Genomic DNA, 20,310 nt, shown 5'->3' on the forward strand with positions numbered 1-20,310 from the left:
TTGACCTCATGCACTTGCTCTCAAAGGAAACAAAGCAAAACAGCATTGGAGGCTCTTATGGAGAATTGTCCTCTTCAGCAATGAGTCCCACTTTTGTTTTGGATAGGGTGATGGGAGATTGGTTTGGAGACTATGTGGTCAACAAAGTGAAGAGTCCTTTACAAGGGAAAGTTAAATGTTCTAAAAGCTGTTTTTCAACATGACGATCTCAAGCCCCATGTTGCTGGTGCTATAGTGAGCAACCTGCATAGTTTAAGCATGACTCAGTATCTCTTTACTTATCTCTAATGTGCACAATGGAAAACATCCTTGGACGGCAATTGTAAAGAGAGAAGCTAGCAGCAGATGTACCAAGTACAATCAGCATTGCAGAACATTCTTCAGACAACCATTAATAACCTCATTGGTAACATGACAAGCTGTGTAAGTGCTTGACTACCTTAGCTGCTGGCAACTCTTTTGCAATTGCTGACCAATGACATCACAGATGTGCTCACTGGAAGACAAGTCTGGAGATGCAGCAGGCCCATGGTAGCACTTTTAGATCACACAGCCTGCTCACAGTAGAATTAGCAGCATGAGACCTGGTGTTGTTGTGAATAACAGATCCTGGGGTACTTTCACGTTCATTCTTAATGGCCTCTTCTTGGCATTGCCAAACCAATCTCCAGTTATTATTGTGTCCAAGAAAAAAAGTGTGATTCTTCAATGAAGAGGATAGACATCCATTCCAGATTCTATTAGTGTCTTTCTCTGCACCAGGATAGCCTTTGAGAGAGGTGGCATGAGGCTAATGGAACACCAATAACTGGACTTGTGGCTCATAGCTCAGTGACGTTCAAACTCCTTCTGATGGTTTGTATAGACAGTTTGACACCTTAGGCTTGTGGTATCCAAGTTCACTTGCAGTAGAAAAGAGGTCCTACTCTTAAGACTATGGTTTGAGGTGGCATAATGTACAGTAACCAGACCCCTTTTGTCTTCATTCCATGTACACTGACAGCTTGTCGTTACATTGTTTTACTCGTGGAACCAGTGGTATGGCCATTTCTCCAAAGAGTCCCAGGAGCAGTTTTCCAACATACCATGCCGCACGTTGCTCGTAATAATGTGTGCCGCCTTTGTCGCCCAATTGTCTCCCATTAAGCACGTTTGGCAAGTCATTTATCCAGCAATTGCAAAGAGAGCTTCCATTATCAAACCTTGTTGATTTGCGTGCCAAAGTGCATTTCTCGTGGCAGAACATTTCACAGAAAACCACTAATAACCTCATTGATGGCATGCAAAGCTATGTATGTGCATAAATCTCTGCGTGTGGCACTCATACTCAATACTTAATAAATCAAAATGTTTGAACAAAAATGTTTTTATTTTTTCATTATTTGCACATCATTGACTCTATTGATTCTATAACTTTCATAATCACATGACTTTTCCTTCTTAGTGTTGCCATCTCAAGCTTGAGGAGTTATGTATGCATAATTTTCTTTTCTTTCTTTTTTTTTCAACAATTTTAGAATAATGTAGAATCAAAGGTGTATTCGATGAAAATAGAAGCAGACGGTATACCAGTCCAGGAGACAGTAAGTATCCTTTAGGTTAATTTTTACTCGGTAATTAAACAGATTCATAAATACAGTTCTATGCCAACTGCATGGGGTACGTTTATGATTTATATGAAACATGGCAAGGGGGAGTCAGGGGACCACATGCACCTTTATAGAATGTAGCACAAGAACTGCTTAAAGTGAACCTGTCAGGTGCAATATGCGCGCAGAACCACAAGCAGTTCTGGGTGCATATTGCTAATCCCTGCCCAAGGCCCTGTGCGCACACTGCGTTATTACCCGCATTTTTTTGCGCTTTTGCTGCAGAAATTTCTTGAGAAAATGATTGTAACCTTTCTGCCCAAAATTCCCCAGCAAAACCTATGGAAAAAAAAATTAGCTGTGCGCACACTGCGTTTTTTTCTCAAGAAAATTCTTTCAGTAGATTTTCTTGAGAAAAAGAATGAGCATGTCACTTCTTTTCTGTAGGCACCTGCGTTACTCCATTGACTGTAATGTAATCATGAAATCATGCAGGGAATAACGCAGGTAGCAAATTCTGTGCATTTCATTGTGTTTTCCTGCGTTATTTTGCGTTTTTCGGGGCATAATATTCATCACTGCCCTGCGTTTTGCAGGGAAGTGATGTCATTATGACAGGAAGAGGAAGTTGAGCAGAGAGTAAACGCACACACATATCACACTCACACACAGACACATACATATATAACACACAGACATATCACATTCACACACAGGCACATACATATAGAATGCACATAGAAATCAAACGTACATATTAAAAATGAAAAAAAAAAAATGTGGGCTCCACTGTATTTTTACCGTCCAGCCAAGTTAAACACACAGCGGCGGCCCGGTATTCTGAGGCTGGGGAGGGCCAGGGCCATGGTTAATGTTCCCCCCCTCCCACAGCCAAGGATATAAGCCCGCCGCTACCCCGAGAATGTTGCATCCATTATGTGACAGTCCTGGCGTGTTACCGGCTCTTCCCAATTGCTGTAATGCGGTAGCAATCGGGGTAATAAGGAGTTAATAGCATTGCATCGCTGCCACTAAGTCCTAGCTTAATCATGGCAGCGTCTATGAGACAGCTTCCATGATTAACCTGTAAGTAAAGTGAATAAACACACACCGGAAAATCCTTTATTTGAAATAAAATAACAAAAAAGCCCCCTCTTTCACCACTTTATTAACCCCCCAAACTTTATTAACCCCCAAAGCATACAGCTATGGCGTAATCCACAAAAGTCTCACGAAGCTTGCAGACTGCTCCAGCCATGCCTGACATAGTACTCAATGCCGCCTCGTTCAGTGAGCGATGCTGCAGGGGTAACTACAGGTCATTTCTCACGGTCGTTAATGTGAACACATTACCGCTCGGGAGAACTGCAGTGTGTCCTCACAGGGACTCTATCTATTGATTGATTGATCAGTCCTCTATCTATTGATTATCTATCGATTATCGTTCTATACATCTATCTATTTATCTGTCTATCTATTTATCTATCGATTATCTATCCATCAATCTATCTATCCAGCTTTCTATCTATCTATCCATTATCTATCTATTTATCGATCTATCTGTCGATACTTCTATCTATCCATTATCTATCTGTCTATCCGTCTGTCTATCTATCTATCGATTATCTATCTATTCTCTATATTATTTATTGCTGTTAAAGCATTAAAAAACACAGGGACCAACCTGCAAAAAAACGCACCAAAAACGCATGCGTTTTTCGGTGCGTTTTTTTTAATGCACGTGAGTTAATCCTTCACTCTTAAGAAATATCTTGAGAAATTCCTTGAGAAAAATCCTTTTTCTAGTGTGCACATAGTCTAAAGGCCCCGTCACACTAAGCAACATCGCTAGCAACATCGCTGCTAACGAACAACTTGTGTGACGTTGCTAGCGATGTTGCTGTGTGTGACATCCAGCAACAACCTGGCCCCTGCTGTGAGGTCGTTGGTTGTTGCTGAATGTCCTGGACCATTTTTTAGTTGTTGCTGTCCCGCTGTGAAGCGCACATCGCTGTGTGTGACAGCGAAACAGCAACAACTAAATGTGCAGGCAGCAGGAGCAGGCTTCTGCGGAGGCTGGTAACCAATGTAAACATCGGGTAACCAAGAAGCCCTGTCCTTGGTTACCCGATATTTACCTTCGTTACCAGCCTCTGCCGCTCTCACGGTCAGTGCCGGCTCCTGCTCTGTGCACATGTAGCTGCAGGACACATCGGGTTTATTAACCCGATGTGTGCTGTAGCTAGGAGAGCAAGGAGCCAGCGCTAAGCAGTGTGCGCTGCTCCCTGCTCTGTGCACATTTAGCTGCAGCACACATCGGGTAATTAACCCGATGTGTGCTGTAACTAGGAGAGCAGGGAGCCAGCGCTCAGTGTGCGCTGCTCCCTGCTCTCTGCACGTGTGGCTGGTTGCTGGTGAGCTCACCAGCAACTTGTGTAGCGACGCTCCAGCGATCCCTGCCAGGTCAGGTTGCTGGTGGGATCGCTGGAGCGTCGCAGTGTGACATCTCACCAACAACCTCCTAGCAACTTACCAGCGATTCCTATCGTTGTTGGGATCGCTGGTAAGTTGCTTAGTGTGACTGGACCTTAAGGGGTGCTTCACACACAGCGAGCTCACTGCCGAGATCGCTGCTGAGTCACGCTTTTTGTGACGCAGCAGTGACCTCATTAGCGATCTCGCTGTGTGTGACAATGAGCAGCGATCTGGCCCCTGCTGCGAGATCGTTGCTTGTTACACACAGCCCTGGTTCGTTTTCTTCAAAGGCGCTCTCCCACTGTGACACACAGATCGCTGTGTGTGACAGCGAGAGAGCGACAAATGAAGCGAGCAGGGAGCAGGAGCCGGCGTCTGACAGCTGAGGTAAGCTTGTAACCAAGATAAACATCGGGTAACCAAGGTGGTTACCCGATATTTACCTTAGTTACCAGCCTCTGCAGCTCTCACACTGCCTGTGCTGCCGGCTCCGGCTCTCTGCACATGTAGCTGCTGTACACATCGGGTTAATTAACCCGATGTGTACAGCAGCTAGGAGAGCAAGGAGCCAGCGCTAAGCAGTGTGCGCGGCTCCCTGCTCTCTGCACATGTAGCTGCATTACACATCGGGTTAATTAACCCGATGTGTACTGTAGCTAGGAGAGCAAGGAGCCAGCGCTCAGTGTGCGTGGCTCCCTGCTCCCTGCACACACAGCTAAGCGGTGTGCGCTGGTAACTAATGTAAACATCGGGTAACCATACCCGATGTTTACCTTAGTTACCAGTCTCCGCAGCTTCCAGACGGCGGCTCCGTGCAAGCGCAGCATCGCTTGCACGTCGCTGCTGGCTGGGGGCTGTTCACTGGTCGCTGGTGAGATCTGCCTGTTTGACAGCTCACCAGCGACCATGTAGCGATGCAGCAGGGATCCTGACCAGGTCAGATCGCTGGTCGGATCGCTGCTGCATCGCTAAGTGTGAAGGTACCCTAACTGTCCCAGCATTTAGTAGCATAGATAAAGAGATCTTTAGAAAAAGTACTTCTAAAGATCCTTTTTGATATGCTAATGAAGCCAGCAACTAGTCACCAAGGGCGTTACTTCCCTTGGTTAGTCGGCCCCGTTAGCATGTAGCACGTCCCTGTGGGTGTGCTAACATGCTAATGAATGTGCAGCGTCAGAGGCATGGTTGATCTCACCACTCTCTGCTGCAACCTCGATGCTGGATTTCGGCTCAGTGCGCATGATCAGAAGTCCTGGACTTCCAGTCATGTGTACTATGAAGCTGGGTGTATACGTCCCGGCTTCAAATTAGTGTAGTGCATATAACCGGAAGTCCGGGAATGTTCTGATCGTGCACACGGAGCTGAAAAAGAGCGATGGCAGTAGACGTGAAAGCTACCAAGCCTCTGACGCTGCGCATTCATTATCTTGTTAGTACGTGCTAATATGCTAAGGGGGTTGACTAGCCAAGGAAACTAACGCCCTTGCGACTAGTCCCTGGCCTTATTAGCATATCATACAGGATATTTAGAAATACTTTTTCTAAAGATCTCTTTATCTATGCTAGTGTATACAGGGACAGTTAGGCAGGGATTAGCAATATGCACCCAGAACTGCTCCTGATTCTGGGTGCATATTACACCTGACAGGTTCACTTTAAGGTGCTAGTTTTGGTTTAGAACACAAAACTCTGGTGACAGGCTCCCTTTTAAGTTATTGGTTCATCTAAAAAAGAAACATAGTATAAATCTATGATTTGATTAAAATGATATGGTGATTAGTCAAAAGCTGCAATTACAAAATATTGAACTACACAGCTATGCAGGTCCATTATGTTTCTATCTTTCTTATTTCTAGGGTCCAACAGAAATGAAAATGTTAAACAACTTTGTCACTTTAATAACAGTTTTCCAAGTGTTACACTGTGGTGCTTTTGCATTCTAAGAAATGAGTTCACTTTATGTGTCAAGTTCATAAATCAATAAGAAGCAGCTGCTTTGAAATTGGTACAGTAGTTGGTATGATTAGTGTGCAAAACCATTTTGCACATTTCCCACAGTCCATTATCATATGTCTCCGGCTGTGTTCCCACCACCTTGATTCCTTCAGCAAAGTTTACAAAGCCTCAGCTTTTACCAAGGTAGAGCTTTGGTTTCAGCTGTTTTACTGTGAGAGGAAGTATAAACTACTGCATGGTAAGGGGTGCCTTTGTGGCATGATTGTGATAACGTTGTGGTGGTCTTATCTCTCCTTTAGGTGATTGCTCTATATGACTACACTGCGCATCGATCAGATGAGCTAAGCATCCATCGTAGTGACATTATCCATGTGTTGTACAAAGATAATGACAATTGGTGGTTTGGCAGTCTACAGAATGGACAACAAGGTTACTTTCCAGCAAACTATGTGGCTGCTGAAAGTAAGTTCATACAGTAGAAAGTAATATTGGTTTAACTGATTGTTTTGCTCCATATACTGTATCTGAAATTATTTGTAAAAATAATAGTGTCCTGTTTTTATTCCAGTCCAACATGACCATGACCAATCTATAACATCGAACATTCATGATCCTATTTTCCATGAACAGTCACAAGTTGATCATCCTGAACATACTGCCGACATGGTAAATATCCTTATTTGCAATAGAAAATATACAGTATATAACATTATAAAGTAGTGGCCATTTCATTGATGATTTGATTGAGGTTTCTCTAAATTCTTTATATTGAGTCACATCTCTAACACTTTTAACCCAAAGTAGTTTGAAAAACACCACAGGCGATATACTACCAATTTGGGGCTCCTGAACAAGAAGTGTGTCTGGGGCCCTCTCCTTTTATGCTTACAAATCCGCTTGCATCTCAGTTGCATCGAGGTAGGCACTGAAGGTACTTTGCATAAAACTTCAGGCTGCTTTATTTAGACTGCATAAAGCATACCACCAGTACAGAAAACAAACAGCATTTAAACGCAGGAATACAGGCACATTCCCAAACGGCACTTCACTGACTGTCCAATAAGTCCCAACATAGAGACTTCTCACAGGAGGCTTCCTCACCTCTGCACATGGACCCCGGTCAGTGTATCCAACCTTCACAAACGGACAGGCCCAGTCAGCCTCAAGCTGGGCTGATTAACAGAGGTTTTTTCACCTCCACTCCCAGACCATGTGCCAAACAGATTGACACCATTTTAAACCATGTGACCTGTCAGTCACATGTCAAACACTCCCATGCGTGGAGGTATGTGGGTATGTGGATAGCCAGACCCGCCCATCTCTCTGGTTATTCGTAAGACCTGACCCAGAAAAGGAAGTCATGAGATTGAATTTAACTAAGAAGCCAACGATAAGAACAAAACATGTTCCTGAAAGAATGTGTGTGTGTGTGTGTATATACTGTGTGTGTGTGTGTGTGTGTTTATATAATATATATATATAATGTCATGGCGTTGTACATAACAAGAGAGTATGTTACGTAATCTGCAGTGATGAGATGGAGTTTAACTAAGAAAGCCAAAATGAGAACAAAGGATCTTCCTTAAAGGATGTCCAGGATAACCAAGCTCTAGAATGGCAGCTGTCATGGTCATGAGTCATAAGAGATTCGAAAAATAGTTATAGGCCTTTTTTTAGTTGAGGAGATGGATCCAGGAAGTTATAAAGGAAGTGCAATCCGATGAGTTGGAGCAAGGCACTTAGTAGTAAATTTATAAAATTGCTTGCTAAAATGGCTACAAGAGAGAGCAGGAACACCAAATATGGTTTATGGTACTAATTCCAACTCCACATTGCCAGCAAAAATTAGAAGTTGCTGAGAAAACTCTGTGTAAAAGCATAGGGTATTTTTAACTAGCTAGTAGTGATGGGCGGACCTGGACTGTAAGGCCCTGTTCGCACTGGAAAACGGAATTTTCTTAAGAAAATTCCGCAGGGTCTGAAAGATTACCGCACCCGCGGTAAAAAAAAAACCGCGGCAAACCGCACCCGAAAACCGCATGCGGTTTGCCGCGTTTTTACCGCGGTATTGTTCACGGTATTGCCGCGGTTTTGCCGTGTGCAGGTTGGTACATGTGTTTTATTGCATTCAATGCAATAAAGCACATTGAAAAAAAAAAAATAATCATTTCCTTCTGAGATAGTAGATAGATAAATAGACAGATAGAAGAATAGATAGAGGGATAGATAGAGGGATAGACAGAGGACAGATCGCTGCATTTCTCCCAAGCAGTAGTGTGAGTTCATATTACCGGCCATGGGAAATGCCCTGTGGTTACCTCTGCTGTCTCGCTGCGAGGCTGCATTCAGCAGTGTGTCAGTGTCAGTCGCGGCTGGATTCAAGCATCGCAGGACGTGGATTACGCCGGAGCTGTGTGTTTCGGGAGGAGTTAATAAAATAGTTAATGAGGAGGCTTATTTGTGTTTTATTTAAAATAAAGGATTTTTCGGTGTGTGTTTTTTCACTTTACTTACGGGTTGATCATGTCAGCTGTCACATTGACGCTGCCATGATCAAGCCTGGACTTAGTGGCGGCGATCCGCCGCCATTAACTCCTTATTACCCTGTCTGCCACCGCATCACGACAACAGGAAGAGCTGGGGACACTCCGGTACTGCCGCATAATGGATGCGACAGTCCCAGGGCAGCTGCGGGCTGATATTCTCGGCTGTGGGAGGGGGGGGGCATTAACCCTGGCCCTCGCCCTCCCCAGCCTGAGAATACTGGGCCGCCGCTGTGTGCTTACCTCGGCTGGACGGTAAAAATACAGCGGAGACCACGTGTTTTTTTTTTCTATATTTCCGTTTGATTCCTATGTGTATTCTATATGTCTGTGTGTGAGTGCGATCTGTGTGTATTCTATGTCTGTGTCTGTGATGTGTGTGTTTACTCTCCACTCCGCTTCCTCTTCCTGTCATAATGACATCACTTCCCTGCAAACCGCAGGCAGCGATGTACATTACCGCAGGTAAACCGCGAAATACCGGAGGGAATAATGCAGGAAAACGCAATGAACCGCACCGAAATTGCTGCCTGCGTTATTCCCTGCGGGATTTCACGATTACATTGCAGTCAATGGAGTGCAATGCCGCAGCGACGTGCGGAAAAGAAGTGACATGCAAATGTTTTTTGCTGCGGGAATCCCGCAGCAAAACATGCAGCTGTCAAAATCCGCATAGTGCGCACAGCATTTTTTTTTCCCATAGGTTTTGCTGGTGATTCACTGCAGAGATGTTATGAACATTTTCTGCAGCGAAACATGCAGCAAAACCGCAGGAAATCCGCGGCAAAAACCGGCAAGTGCGCACAGGGCCTAAAAGTCCGAATCTGCGCAGGTTCCCAAGTACCCATGCTCTGTTCCCAAGCTCTGAGTTCTTAGGGAACTCTGAGTAACTATCTGAATCCGGCCACCTGGTAATAAAAAGAAAGAAAATAGGATAAAGTAGGCGCATTAGGCCGGTTTCACACATCCGGCTTTTCGCTTGTTTGCCGGATCCGGCGCTCTCCCGTACAGACAATACAGTACAGTGACAGCGCTGTAACTTCCGGGTCACATGCGCCGGTCACATGACAGCATGTGACCGGCGCTTGTTGCGCTGTCACTGTACTGTAGTCACTGTATGGGAAAGCGCCGGATCCGGCAAACAAGCGAAAAGCCGGATGTGTGAAACCGGCCTTATACTTACCAGTCTCCCATGCGGCGGTAGCGCTACTTCCAAGGCTGCTCATTGCTTCCCCAGCCCACAGGCAGTCCCAGTGTCTGTGATTGGCTGCAGTCAGACCGCACCCCCACCTTGTGTGACAGCGTGTCTAGCTGCAATTGATTGCACATGCTGTGTGTGTCCCTATCATGGTTTTAAAATAAAAATAAAATTGGTATGGGGTCCCCCAATACTGTGATACCTAGCACAGATGAATGATACGGCTTCAGGCTGCAGCACCCAGCCGTGTGCGTATCTTGGCTGTGTATTAAAATAAGATGGACCCCATACGGCTTTTGAAATTATTATTTTAAAAACCGGCGTGCGACCCTCCAATTTTGATACCCAGGCATGGTAAAATCAACAGCTGAGGGCTTGTATTCTGATGTCTGGGAGGGCCATGGTTATTGGGCCCTCCCAGCCTAAAAATAGTAGCTTGCAGCCGCCCAGAATTGTCACATCCATTACATGCGACAATCCCAGAACTTTACCTGGCTTATCCCATGGGTGTTTTTTTTGTATTTTATTTCAAATAAAGGATTTTTTTGGTGTTTTCTTGTTTCTTACAGATTATTAATATGGGGGTATTTCATAGACACCTTCCATTACTAATCTAGGGCTTAGTGGCAGCTGTGAGCTATCATTAATACCTTATTACCCTGATTGCCACCACACCAGGGCAGTTAGGATGAGCCCTGTAAAGTTCTGGGATTGTCGCATCTAATGGATGCAACAATTCTGGGCAGCTGCAGGATGCTATTTTTAGGCTGGGGAGACCAATAATCATGGGTCTCTCCAGCCTGAGAATACCAGCCCCCAGCTATCTGCTTTATCATGGCTGGGTATCAGAATTGGGGGGACAGTATGCCGTTTTTTAAAATTATTTATTCAAATATTTTAAAAAAAAAATGCATGTGGTCTCTCTTTTTTGATACACAGCTAAGATAAGTGGGGGCTGCAGCCTGTAGCCATATGCTTTATCTGAGCAGGGTATCATAATATGGGGGGACCCTACGCCAATTTATTTTTTTATTTAGTTAGTTTTACACCAATATAGACACAAAGCATCTCTGATTGAAAGCAGTCAGAAACACGGGCACACACGGGGGCTGCCGGTGGGTAGGTGAAGCAGTGAATATGTGTAAAGAATAATGAGCCGCCCCGGAAGTAGCGTTACAGCCGCGTGGAGATTAGTAAGTATAAAGCACTTGGTCCAATCCCCCTATCCCTTTTATCATAATTTTTAATCTCCTAATTTGGGTCCCCGTAGACTTATATGGGGACCAGTGTCTAGCCAGATATCCAGGATCAATTCCGGGCCCGAACCGGTATTTTCTCCAATCACCCTCCACAACAGCACAACAGGAGGATGACTTCCCGCCCTAATAGGGACAGGAAACACAAAGAGGATAAAAGGCCCCTCCCTGCCCTCCTCTCCAGTGTTTTTTCCTGTCCCTATCAGGGCATGAAGAGGTTCTCCTGTGGTGCTCCATGGTCGGTGATCGGAGTTACCTGTTTCTGTATAACCGGGCAGCTGGGGTCGTGGCTCTGCCTCCTCCTCTTCGGTGGCTGCTCACGTCTCTTCATAATTCGGGAACCCCCCACTCCTCCTGCACCTTCGGGTTATGCAGAGTGGTGCCTGAACCGCGGGCCTCTCTGAGCTCCCTGGTTCTTCCTCCTTCCTCTCAATCAGCGTCTCCGGGCACTAGCGCGAACCGGAAGTGTTGCTATCGTCACTTCCGGTTTCAGTTCTGTGCCTGTGCGCATGCGCGGTGACGCGTTCAGGCCGGAACACACAGGAATTACATGTGGGTTCCACTGTGGACTGCACGCTCGGAGGACACGGCTACTCTGGGTGCGCCTCGGGCCTACCCATGATGAACACCCCCCCCCAGGGGAGGAGCACCCTGCATCAGTCATGCTACGCTGAGGGCCCGGCACTACTATAAGAGTACCCGGCCAGAAGATTTCTCCAGGTAGGACCAAACCTTCCCAGATTATGGAGAGTGACCAGTCTTACCCACCTGCATCTGCAGAGCCCAGCATCATTCCTAGCACAGTGAGTCCTGTAATAGGTGGGGGGAGGGTCGGTGTGTCTGCTCCACATTCCCTATCCAGTATTACTGAGCAGTGGGTGGTTCTCCTCTATTAGGGCAGGTATCTGACTACCTTATTTTGTCTCCCCCTAAAGGGGAAAAATTGCCTGCACCGAAGAAGGAGAAAATCACGATCCGAAAGTGTCCTATATATATGCAGCAAAGCTTCCCCCTTCACGTACAAAAAAGCTTTGCCAATATTGCACGGATAAAGTTCTCAAGAATAAACAACCATCATTCCTGGAGGAGATTAAAGGGCTTGTACGTCAGGATGTCCAGGCTTCCATTGCCTCCCTCTCTCAATCCCTGCCCGCCCCAGCTCCTGCCCCTGCTCCTACGCTGGCTCCCACCCCAACTCCCAAACCAGCTCCGAAAAAACGTAAGTGGCCTCTCACTGAAGACTCAGATTCCTTGGGACATCCAGCTTCTCTATCAGAAGGACAGTTGGACGAGGAGGAGTCGGTCTCAACACTAGGGCCCCACTCTGTAAGGAAGAAATATTATTTCTCTTCCGAGGATATGGATGAATTACTGGGGGCAGTGAGACACACTATGGGGGTAGAGGAGGGAGAGACTGTACAATCTATACAGGACGAAATGTTTGGGGGTCTCAGGGCAAAAAAGTCAAAAGGTTTTTCCCATTCCTGAGACCATTCAGAACCTGATCCTTCAGTATGTGGGAATTGCCTGACAAACGTCTTTCCGTCCCTTCAGAGCTTAAGGGACGATTCCCATTTGATGCAAAAATCTCCAAAAAATGGACTGACATTCCCAAAGTAGATGTCCAAATCACAAAGGTGGCCAGGAAAACCACACTACCATTTAATGATTCATCCCAGCTCAGAGACCCTATGGACTGTAAGCTGGAGAGCCTCCTCAAGAAATCCTGGGAGACATCCTCCTTCCTCCTAAATGCTAAGATAGTCTCCACCTGCGTTGCCAGGTCCATGGCTCTCTGGTTGGAAAAACTTACGGAACATCTGGAGGGGGGCACTCCAAGTGAGGATATACTTGCTTCCTTCCCTCTTCTCCAAAAAGCTACTGGCTTCCTTGCAGACTCCTCAGCAGAATCTGTGAGAGTAGCGGCTAAAAATTCTGTTTTGTCCAATGCAGCCAGGCGTGCATTATGGCTCAAAATATGGAGCGGAGATATCGCCTCAAAGACCAAGCTCTGCTCCATCCCCTTCCAAGGTGAACGTGTGTTCGGCCCAGTGCTGGACGAATTGGTTGAAAAGGCAGCAGACAGAAAAAACGTCCCTTCCTGAACAAAAGGACCAAAGGAAGAAACCCTTTCGTCCTTTTCAAAACCCTACCCACCAATACAAGGGGAAGGGGAAAATGGGACGCTGGAGTTACCCCAAGGGTGGCAGAGGCAGGAATATTTTTTTTCTCCCGTGACGAACCCCACGACAAAAAGTGACGCCATACCTGTTGGACGGATCTCTCGGTTCCACTCCCGATGGATAACAGTCTCATCCAACACCTGGGTTCTCAGCATCGTCAAGGAAGGTTTAAAATAGAATTTTCCTCCTGCCCTCCTCGGCGGCTGACAATCACATCCCTCCCGTCTCCGGAGCTACAGGGTCAACTCCTGTCGAATCTTCAGACTCTTCAGGCATTAAGAGTAATATCCCCTGGCCCCACAGACTAACAAGGCCAGGGTCATTACTCCTACCTGTTTATGGTGAAGAAACCCAATGGTTCTTCCAGAATGATTCTGAATCTGAAACCACTGAGCAACTATGTTGTATATCGGCGGTTCAAGATGGAATCAATCAAATCCACGATTCCCTTGATCAGTTAAGACTGTGTGATGGCCACAGTGGACCTTCAAGATGCATACTATCACATGCCCATTCATCCGTCACAGCGTCAGTTTCTATGATTTGCAGTCCGGCATGACGGTGCAATCTTGCACTACCAGTACAATGTCCTGCCCTTCAGCATCTCCTCCGCTCCAAGAATCTTCACCAAAATCATGGCAGAACCGATTGCTCACCTGAGGAACTTGAACATCAGCATCGTCCAATATTTGGACGACCTCTTGATCATCACACCATCTACACCACTCTTAGAGAGTCATATCAGAACAACCCTACAAGTCCTGGACTCCTTGGGCTGAATTATAAACTTCCAGAAGTCGAACCTTCTATCTTCAACGACAAAAAAATTCTTAGGGGTTCTCTTAGACTCTGGGAGACAAACAAGGCTTCTCTTGCATGGTGGTTGATCCAGAACCACCTGAAGACGGGGGTGCCCTGGAACCATACTCCTCTGCTCATGGTCACCACAGATGCTAGCAAGAAGGGTTGGGGAACAGTGGTGGGTCAGATGTCTTTCCAAGGCACCTGGAAACGGCAGTTCAGCGTCAGGTCCTCCAATTACAGAGAACTGAGTGCAGTGGAGGAGGCTCTGAAAGCAGCTGTGTTTCTCATCCACAACAAACATGTCAGGGTCTACTCAGACAATATGACAACCGATGCCTTCCTGCGCCATCAAGGAGGTACGAGATATGCATCCCTGCAGAAGGTGTCATCCAGAATATTCTCCTAGGCAGAACAGCATCTTCTCTCCCTTTCGGCATTCCATTTGCAAGGGTCGGACAATATCCAGGCAGACTTCCTGAGTCGGACGACCATACGGCCAAGCAAGTGGAGCTTGAACGAGGAAATCTTCCAGGGCTTAGTTGCTCGATGGGGTAGCCCAGATGGGGATATATTTGCAAGTCGAGCAAACGCAAAGGTGCCTCTATATTTTTCCTTGAATCCCACAGACGAATGCCTGGCGGTGGACGCCCTTGCTCATCCTTGAGACTTCAATCTCGTCTACGCATTCCCGCCACTTCCGCTACTGGCCAGAACTCTGCAGAAGATCGGGATAGAAAAAGTCACCACAATTCTGGTTACTCCACTATGGCCCAAGAGGAGCTGGTATGGTGCTCCAACGAGCCTACTCCACGACAGTCCCCTCTTGTTACCTCAAATCCATAACCTTCTACATCAGGGACCTATTCCTCATCCCAACCTACAGAAGCTGAGTCTGGCTGCCTGGCTACTGAAACCATGATTCTGAAGAATAGAGGTCTCTCAGATGCTGTAATTACTACGCTTCAGAAAAGCTGGAAGCCGATCACCAACGCCATCTACCACAAAATCTGGAGGGTCTTCTCTACTTGGTGTGGGTCTCAACCTCCGGATCCCTTCCACCCCAATGTGGCCCAGATTCTTTATTTCCTTCAGTGTGGCCTAGAAAAGGGCCTGAAACCTAACACCCTTAAGGTTCAGATCTCTGCACTGGCGTCCTTCTTTGACTTCGATCTCGCAGGTCATCGTTGGGTCAAACACTTCATGATGGCAGCCACCAGACTACGACCCTGGAGATCCATCCTGATTCCCCCTGGGACTTGAATATTGTCCTCAAAGGTCTTACCATGCCTCCATTTGAACCTCTCGCTTCTACCAGTCCAGAGCACCTGGCATGGAAGACTGTCTTCCTAGTAGCCATTACTGCTGCAAGAAGGGTTGGTGAAATCCAGGCTCTCTCCATTAGGGAACCATACATGAAGATCCTGGATGACAGATGGTTCTTCGCCATGACCCTACCTTTCTGCCTAAGGTAGTTTCGGACTTCCATGTATCTCAGCACATCATTCTATCTTCTTTCTCCCAGCATCCATCTAATTCCAAAGAAGCGGAGTTCCATTCCCTTTATGTATGCCGGACTGTACAACATTACCTACAACATACCGAGTCCTTTCGGAAAGATCACAATCTTTTTGTACAAATATCCGGAAGAAATAAGGGGAAGAAAACTTCAAAAAGTACCATCGCCACTTGGATCAAGAAGGCTATCTGCACAACTTATGACAACCAAGATATGTTACCACTGGAGAATCTGAAAGCCCACTCAACCCGATCCATCTCGGTCTCCTGGGCTGAAAAGGCAGACACTTCCATTGAGCAGGGCTGCCACCTGGTCATCTGTTCATATGTTCATTAAACATTATAGACTTGATCTGACCGCTAACAAAGACTTAGCTTTCGGTCGGAAAGTATTGCAAGCTATTGTCCCCCCCTGAGGATTTCGTTGGTATTCTTCCTGTTGTGCTGTCGTGGAGGGTGATTGGAGAAAATAGAATTATTCTTACCGTTAATTCGGTTTCTAAGAACCCTCCACGACAGCATGGATTTCCCTCCCTACTTCACGTACTTATGCTTGTTGTTAGACAATTGGAAATAAACAACACTTGAGCAATCATACCGGTGTGGTACTTGAAAACGACACTGGAGAGGAGGGCGGGGAGGGGACTTTTAACCTCTTTGTGTTTCCCGTCCCTTTTAGGGCGGGGAGTCATCCTCCTGTTGTGCTGTTGTCGCGGGCGGGGAGGAGGGTGTCAGCACACCGCGCTCACCCCTTCTGCTCGGGTCCGGCGGCTGCTGCTCAGTGGTGGCTCGAGCGGTGGGCCGGATCCCGGGGGTTTCTCGAGCAGCACTCCTCGCCCGTGAGTGAAAGGGGTTTTGTTGGGTGTGGGGATGATTATTGTCCGTGACGCCACCCACGGTTGTGGTGATTTCACCACCGCTGCTCAGTACAGGGGTCCCGGGGATGGTGATGCGGAGCAGCCAGGTGTTGTGTTGCCCCTCCGTGGGTAGGGGTTGGTGATCCCGGGGCCCGGTGATGGTTTGGGAGGTGCAGGGCCTGGTGGGCGCAGGGACGCGGGGGCAGCGCTGTGCCTTGCGGCACTGTGGTACTCACTCAGCCTGAGACGTGGACACAGTTTTACGGTAAACCAAACGGCTGGATAGACGGTCCCACAGACGGCTGCACTTGCTCTCCCGGTAGGTGACGGTGATGTCCCTCTTCCTTGCACCTTGGTGTACTTTTTGGTTGCGATGGGTCCCCACCGGTAACCCGCTCCCCGGCTTCAAGCTGGACCGGGGGAGCTCTACTCTTTGCCCGCAGGCGCTGGCCCTAAGAAACGGGTGCCTTGGCGGTGGCGGTGTCTCTTCTACACTGGCTGGGCTGTTGCCTTCAATCGGGACTTTGTTGTTGGGGGATCTACGTCCCCTTCACTGACGGATTCGGCAAATTATGGCGACTCCAAGCCTTGCCGGGGTCCGAGAGGCCCCTGCCCTGGTGCTGACTGTCCTTCGGAACACTGCTCCAGACCGCCGGGCACACAGCCAACGGGGTCCTTCCAGGAACTTCCAAACGGTCCCCCTCCAGACAGTCACCGCCGTTGCTGACCTTGCTGACCTGTCCTGCACACAGCTGGACTACTTCAGGCTTTTGCACGCTTTCTGTTCTGTCACCTCACTTGCTTTCCTCCTTTTCCACTTTTCTGCTTTCACTACTTTCACTTAGCTGTTTACTCAAGCCCTGCCTGGGCTACTCCTCCACTCCTTCCACTTCCTCCTCCCTGACTAGACTGCCTGGTTTCTCCCGCCTCCAGAGCTGTGACCTCCTTGGTGGGCGGAGCCAACCGCCTGGCCCACCCCCTGGTGTGAATCATCAGCCTCTGGAGGAAGGCAACAAGGATTTTTGGTTAGCTGTGGTGTTCCTACCTGGGATGTAAGGTGTGGTGGTGTGTGACCTGTGTCCCCTGGCTTGCCCAGGGCGACACACTGTCATGGAGGGTTCTTAGAATTATTCTTACCGTTAATTCGGTTTCTATTTTTTTTTTTTTTAAAGAAAACTTGGTTGGACCCGCTGATCCCAGCTATCTTCGAGTCCGCCGATCACTATTTATGACATTTCTTCCAAATCCAATTACTGATTCTTAGGTTTTCCTACTCCCTAATTTATAAAAAAAAAAAAAAACACTTCTATTTTTAACCATGACGTATGGATTCATCTTCAAAGGTTCCATTAATACCTTTTCTCTTATAGAAGTCCTGTGGATCTTCTCTGTGAAGCATCCAGCAATAGTCCACCATCATATTCATGTTCCATCCATCTTGGTATTGTCCCTCTATCTCTTAATTTCCTGATGAAGTCCTTCTCCTTTCTTTTTGCTAACAGAACAGCACCAAGGTTTTCAGGAAAGTAGTCCAAATGGGAATGTAAAAAATGTAACTTCAAATTCATCAGACAACTGAAGGCTTTGAAACATTTCAGTATGTTTTCCACGAGGGATGTCAATTTTGAATCTTTGTTGTTACGCAGAAATTTTTTCACGCCTTCTTTAAAAAAAAACACATGCTTTTTTCTCAACAGCTTTCATTTTTGTTTGTAAGACATCATCACTCATGAGTTTCTGAATATCTGGAACCACAAAAATGCCTTCCTTCAGTGTTTTTTTTTTGGACATTCGCTGAAAGTTGGTACAGTTACTTAAAAGACTCTTCTTTCGGTAGAGCTTTCACAAACTGCTTAATCAGTCCAAGCTTAATATTGATTGGTGGTTAAAGAACTGTCCACAACTATGTTCTTGAGTCCAGGTTGCAAAGATGTTTTCGTTGGCAAACATTTTTGGCTCCTATGCCAGCTGACCCATTCACTCAAAAAACATATTTTGTATGTATATGTATCCTCCTTGCTGCGCAAGGAACAAATAGAGGAATTTCAGATCACCAAATATTGACCATCTTGATCCTCATAGGTAACTTATTTGAGAATAAAGTCTGAGTTCTCATAGCTTTCCTTCAAGTGCACAGACTGTCCTACAGGCACTGAAGCATACTTGCTGCCATTGTGCAGTAGCACAGCTTTCAGACTTTTTTTTTTTTTAATAATAAATGCATCTCCTCTCGCTCTTATTGTTCACAATCTAACATTTTTCCATTAGCCGAGGAACATCACTGCAATACACTATAGCACTGTCTTCAGAAAAGACACACATAATTACCACATCCGTCGATATTGATTACTTCTGGTCAGCAGGGGGAATCTGGGACACAGGGCTGTGGAGCGTGAGGACCTGTAGTGGAACGCATAGAGGACCTGCAGTGTAACACATGGCCAAATAGGGGATGTGATAAAATGAACACCTAAAAATTTTTAACCTCTTGACTCCAATTCCCTTGTCGTTTTGCCACTCCTGTGGACCTGCCAGTATGAGAAGTAATCCAAAATAACAGTTGCACTAAAGTACAGGGGAGGGAAAAATAATTGAAGGATGTAAATAGTGAATATTGAAATGAGACAATGCATTGCAGCCCAGAAAACATATAAAAAAAATTTAGAGGAAAAAAAATGAGTTATTTTGCAAATAAAATTGGCTAAAATTACTTGACCCCAGTTACCACGCCAAGGTATAACTCTCAACTGGGTCCTAATCTAAATTTCTGCCTCTTTTCATGTCAATCCTGACATTTCATTATATGGGCTAGAAAAGAATCTACAATGCATATTCTTATTTTGATATTCACTATTTAGATCCTTCAGTTATTTTTCCCTACCCTCTACTTGAGTGCAACTGCTATTTTAGATAATGTATTCTATGTTCCATTTGCATCAGTTCAGACCTTCAGTTTTGGAAGTGACGGCAATTCTTCTATTCTGTATTATGGTGTATGAAGCAAAGTTAAGAGGCGAAAATATAACTTTTAATCCTAATACTCTTAAAAACCTAGATTAGGTAATACGTAACCAAAAGCTCCTTAGTATACTGACATCTCAGAATATACCATATGATGTTAAATATGGTGAACAAGGAACCTGTAGATATATAACAAAATAAACAAAAAAACAAATAATAATTGAGTAGATTATTTAACCCAAGGGGACAGTGGTCCACATAGTGAGCACTAAAAAAATAATCAAAACAACTCAATACAAACAACCAAAGTACTATATATTGGTCCTCAAAGGAGGAACTTGCAATATGTACAAATACTTTAGATGAAACTAAATAGGAACAATCTCACCCATATTGTGTAGCTTGGGGTGCATCAGGGTTTCTTCTGAGTGGGTCCTTCCATTTTCATGTTGTCACTGACCCTACACATCCCTAGGGAAACTAGCTTTGCCTGCTACTCCACAAGCTTCTGCCCTAACAAGGGCAGACCACATCTAACCCTCACTTGATACCCCTATACCGTTTTTAGCCTTGTTCCGACGCGTTTCATCATTTAGGAATCATCAGGGGACTCCGGTATTCTGGTAGAGGTCAGAGGTCCTATGACCAAGCTCCCAAAAGACACAATGGAACCAGAGCAAAAATGTCGGAGGGTATATAAACAGAATAAGTCCAATCAGAGTTGAATCTAATCAGAAAACTCACCAGTGATGAGTCAAGAGTCCAGGTGGATCCATATTGGAAATAATGCACAATGAATTCAAGTGCAGTTACGTGGTTGAACCCCTCCATGTGTCAAACCGCATGGTCTGTGAGACGCAAACAGCATGCGTTCCACGTAACGCTATGTCCGGTGAAAGTATTCATGCCCGGATCTCCCATAGCGATAAACTGGAAGTGCATCATGCTGGAGGCGGAGCATTTCCGTGCAGTA

The 20,310-nt window shown here is 46.0% G+C and overlaps 1 protein-coding gene across 2 annotated transcripts in view; it reads left to right on the top strand.

The window, feature by feature from the left end:
* The window catches only part of AHI1 (Abelson helper integration site 1), a 351,645-nt gene that overhangs the window by 261,311 nt on the left and 70,024 nt on the right, over positions 1-20,310 (top strand). For both annotated transcript variants that reach the window (XM_075339856.1, XM_075339857.1), the window contains 3 exons: positions 1,518-1,583; positions 6,320-6,482; positions 6,589-6,686. In XM_075339856.1, the coding sequence (XP_075195971.1) occupies positions 1,518-1,583; positions 6,320-6,482; positions 6,589-6,686 (327 nt within the window). The remainder of the gene's footprint in view (positions 1-1,517; positions 1,584-6,319; positions 6,483-6,588; positions 6,687-20,310) is intronic.

Source organism: Anomaloglossus baeobatrachus, chromosome 3 (genome assembly GCF_048569485.1).
Source record: "Anomaloglossus baeobatrachus isolate aAnoBae1 chromosome 3, aAnoBae1.hap1, whole genome shotgun sequence".
Classification (NCBI taxonomy): Eukaryota; Metazoa; Chordata; class Amphibia; order Anura; family Aromobatidae; genus Anomaloglossus; species Anomaloglossus baeobatrachus.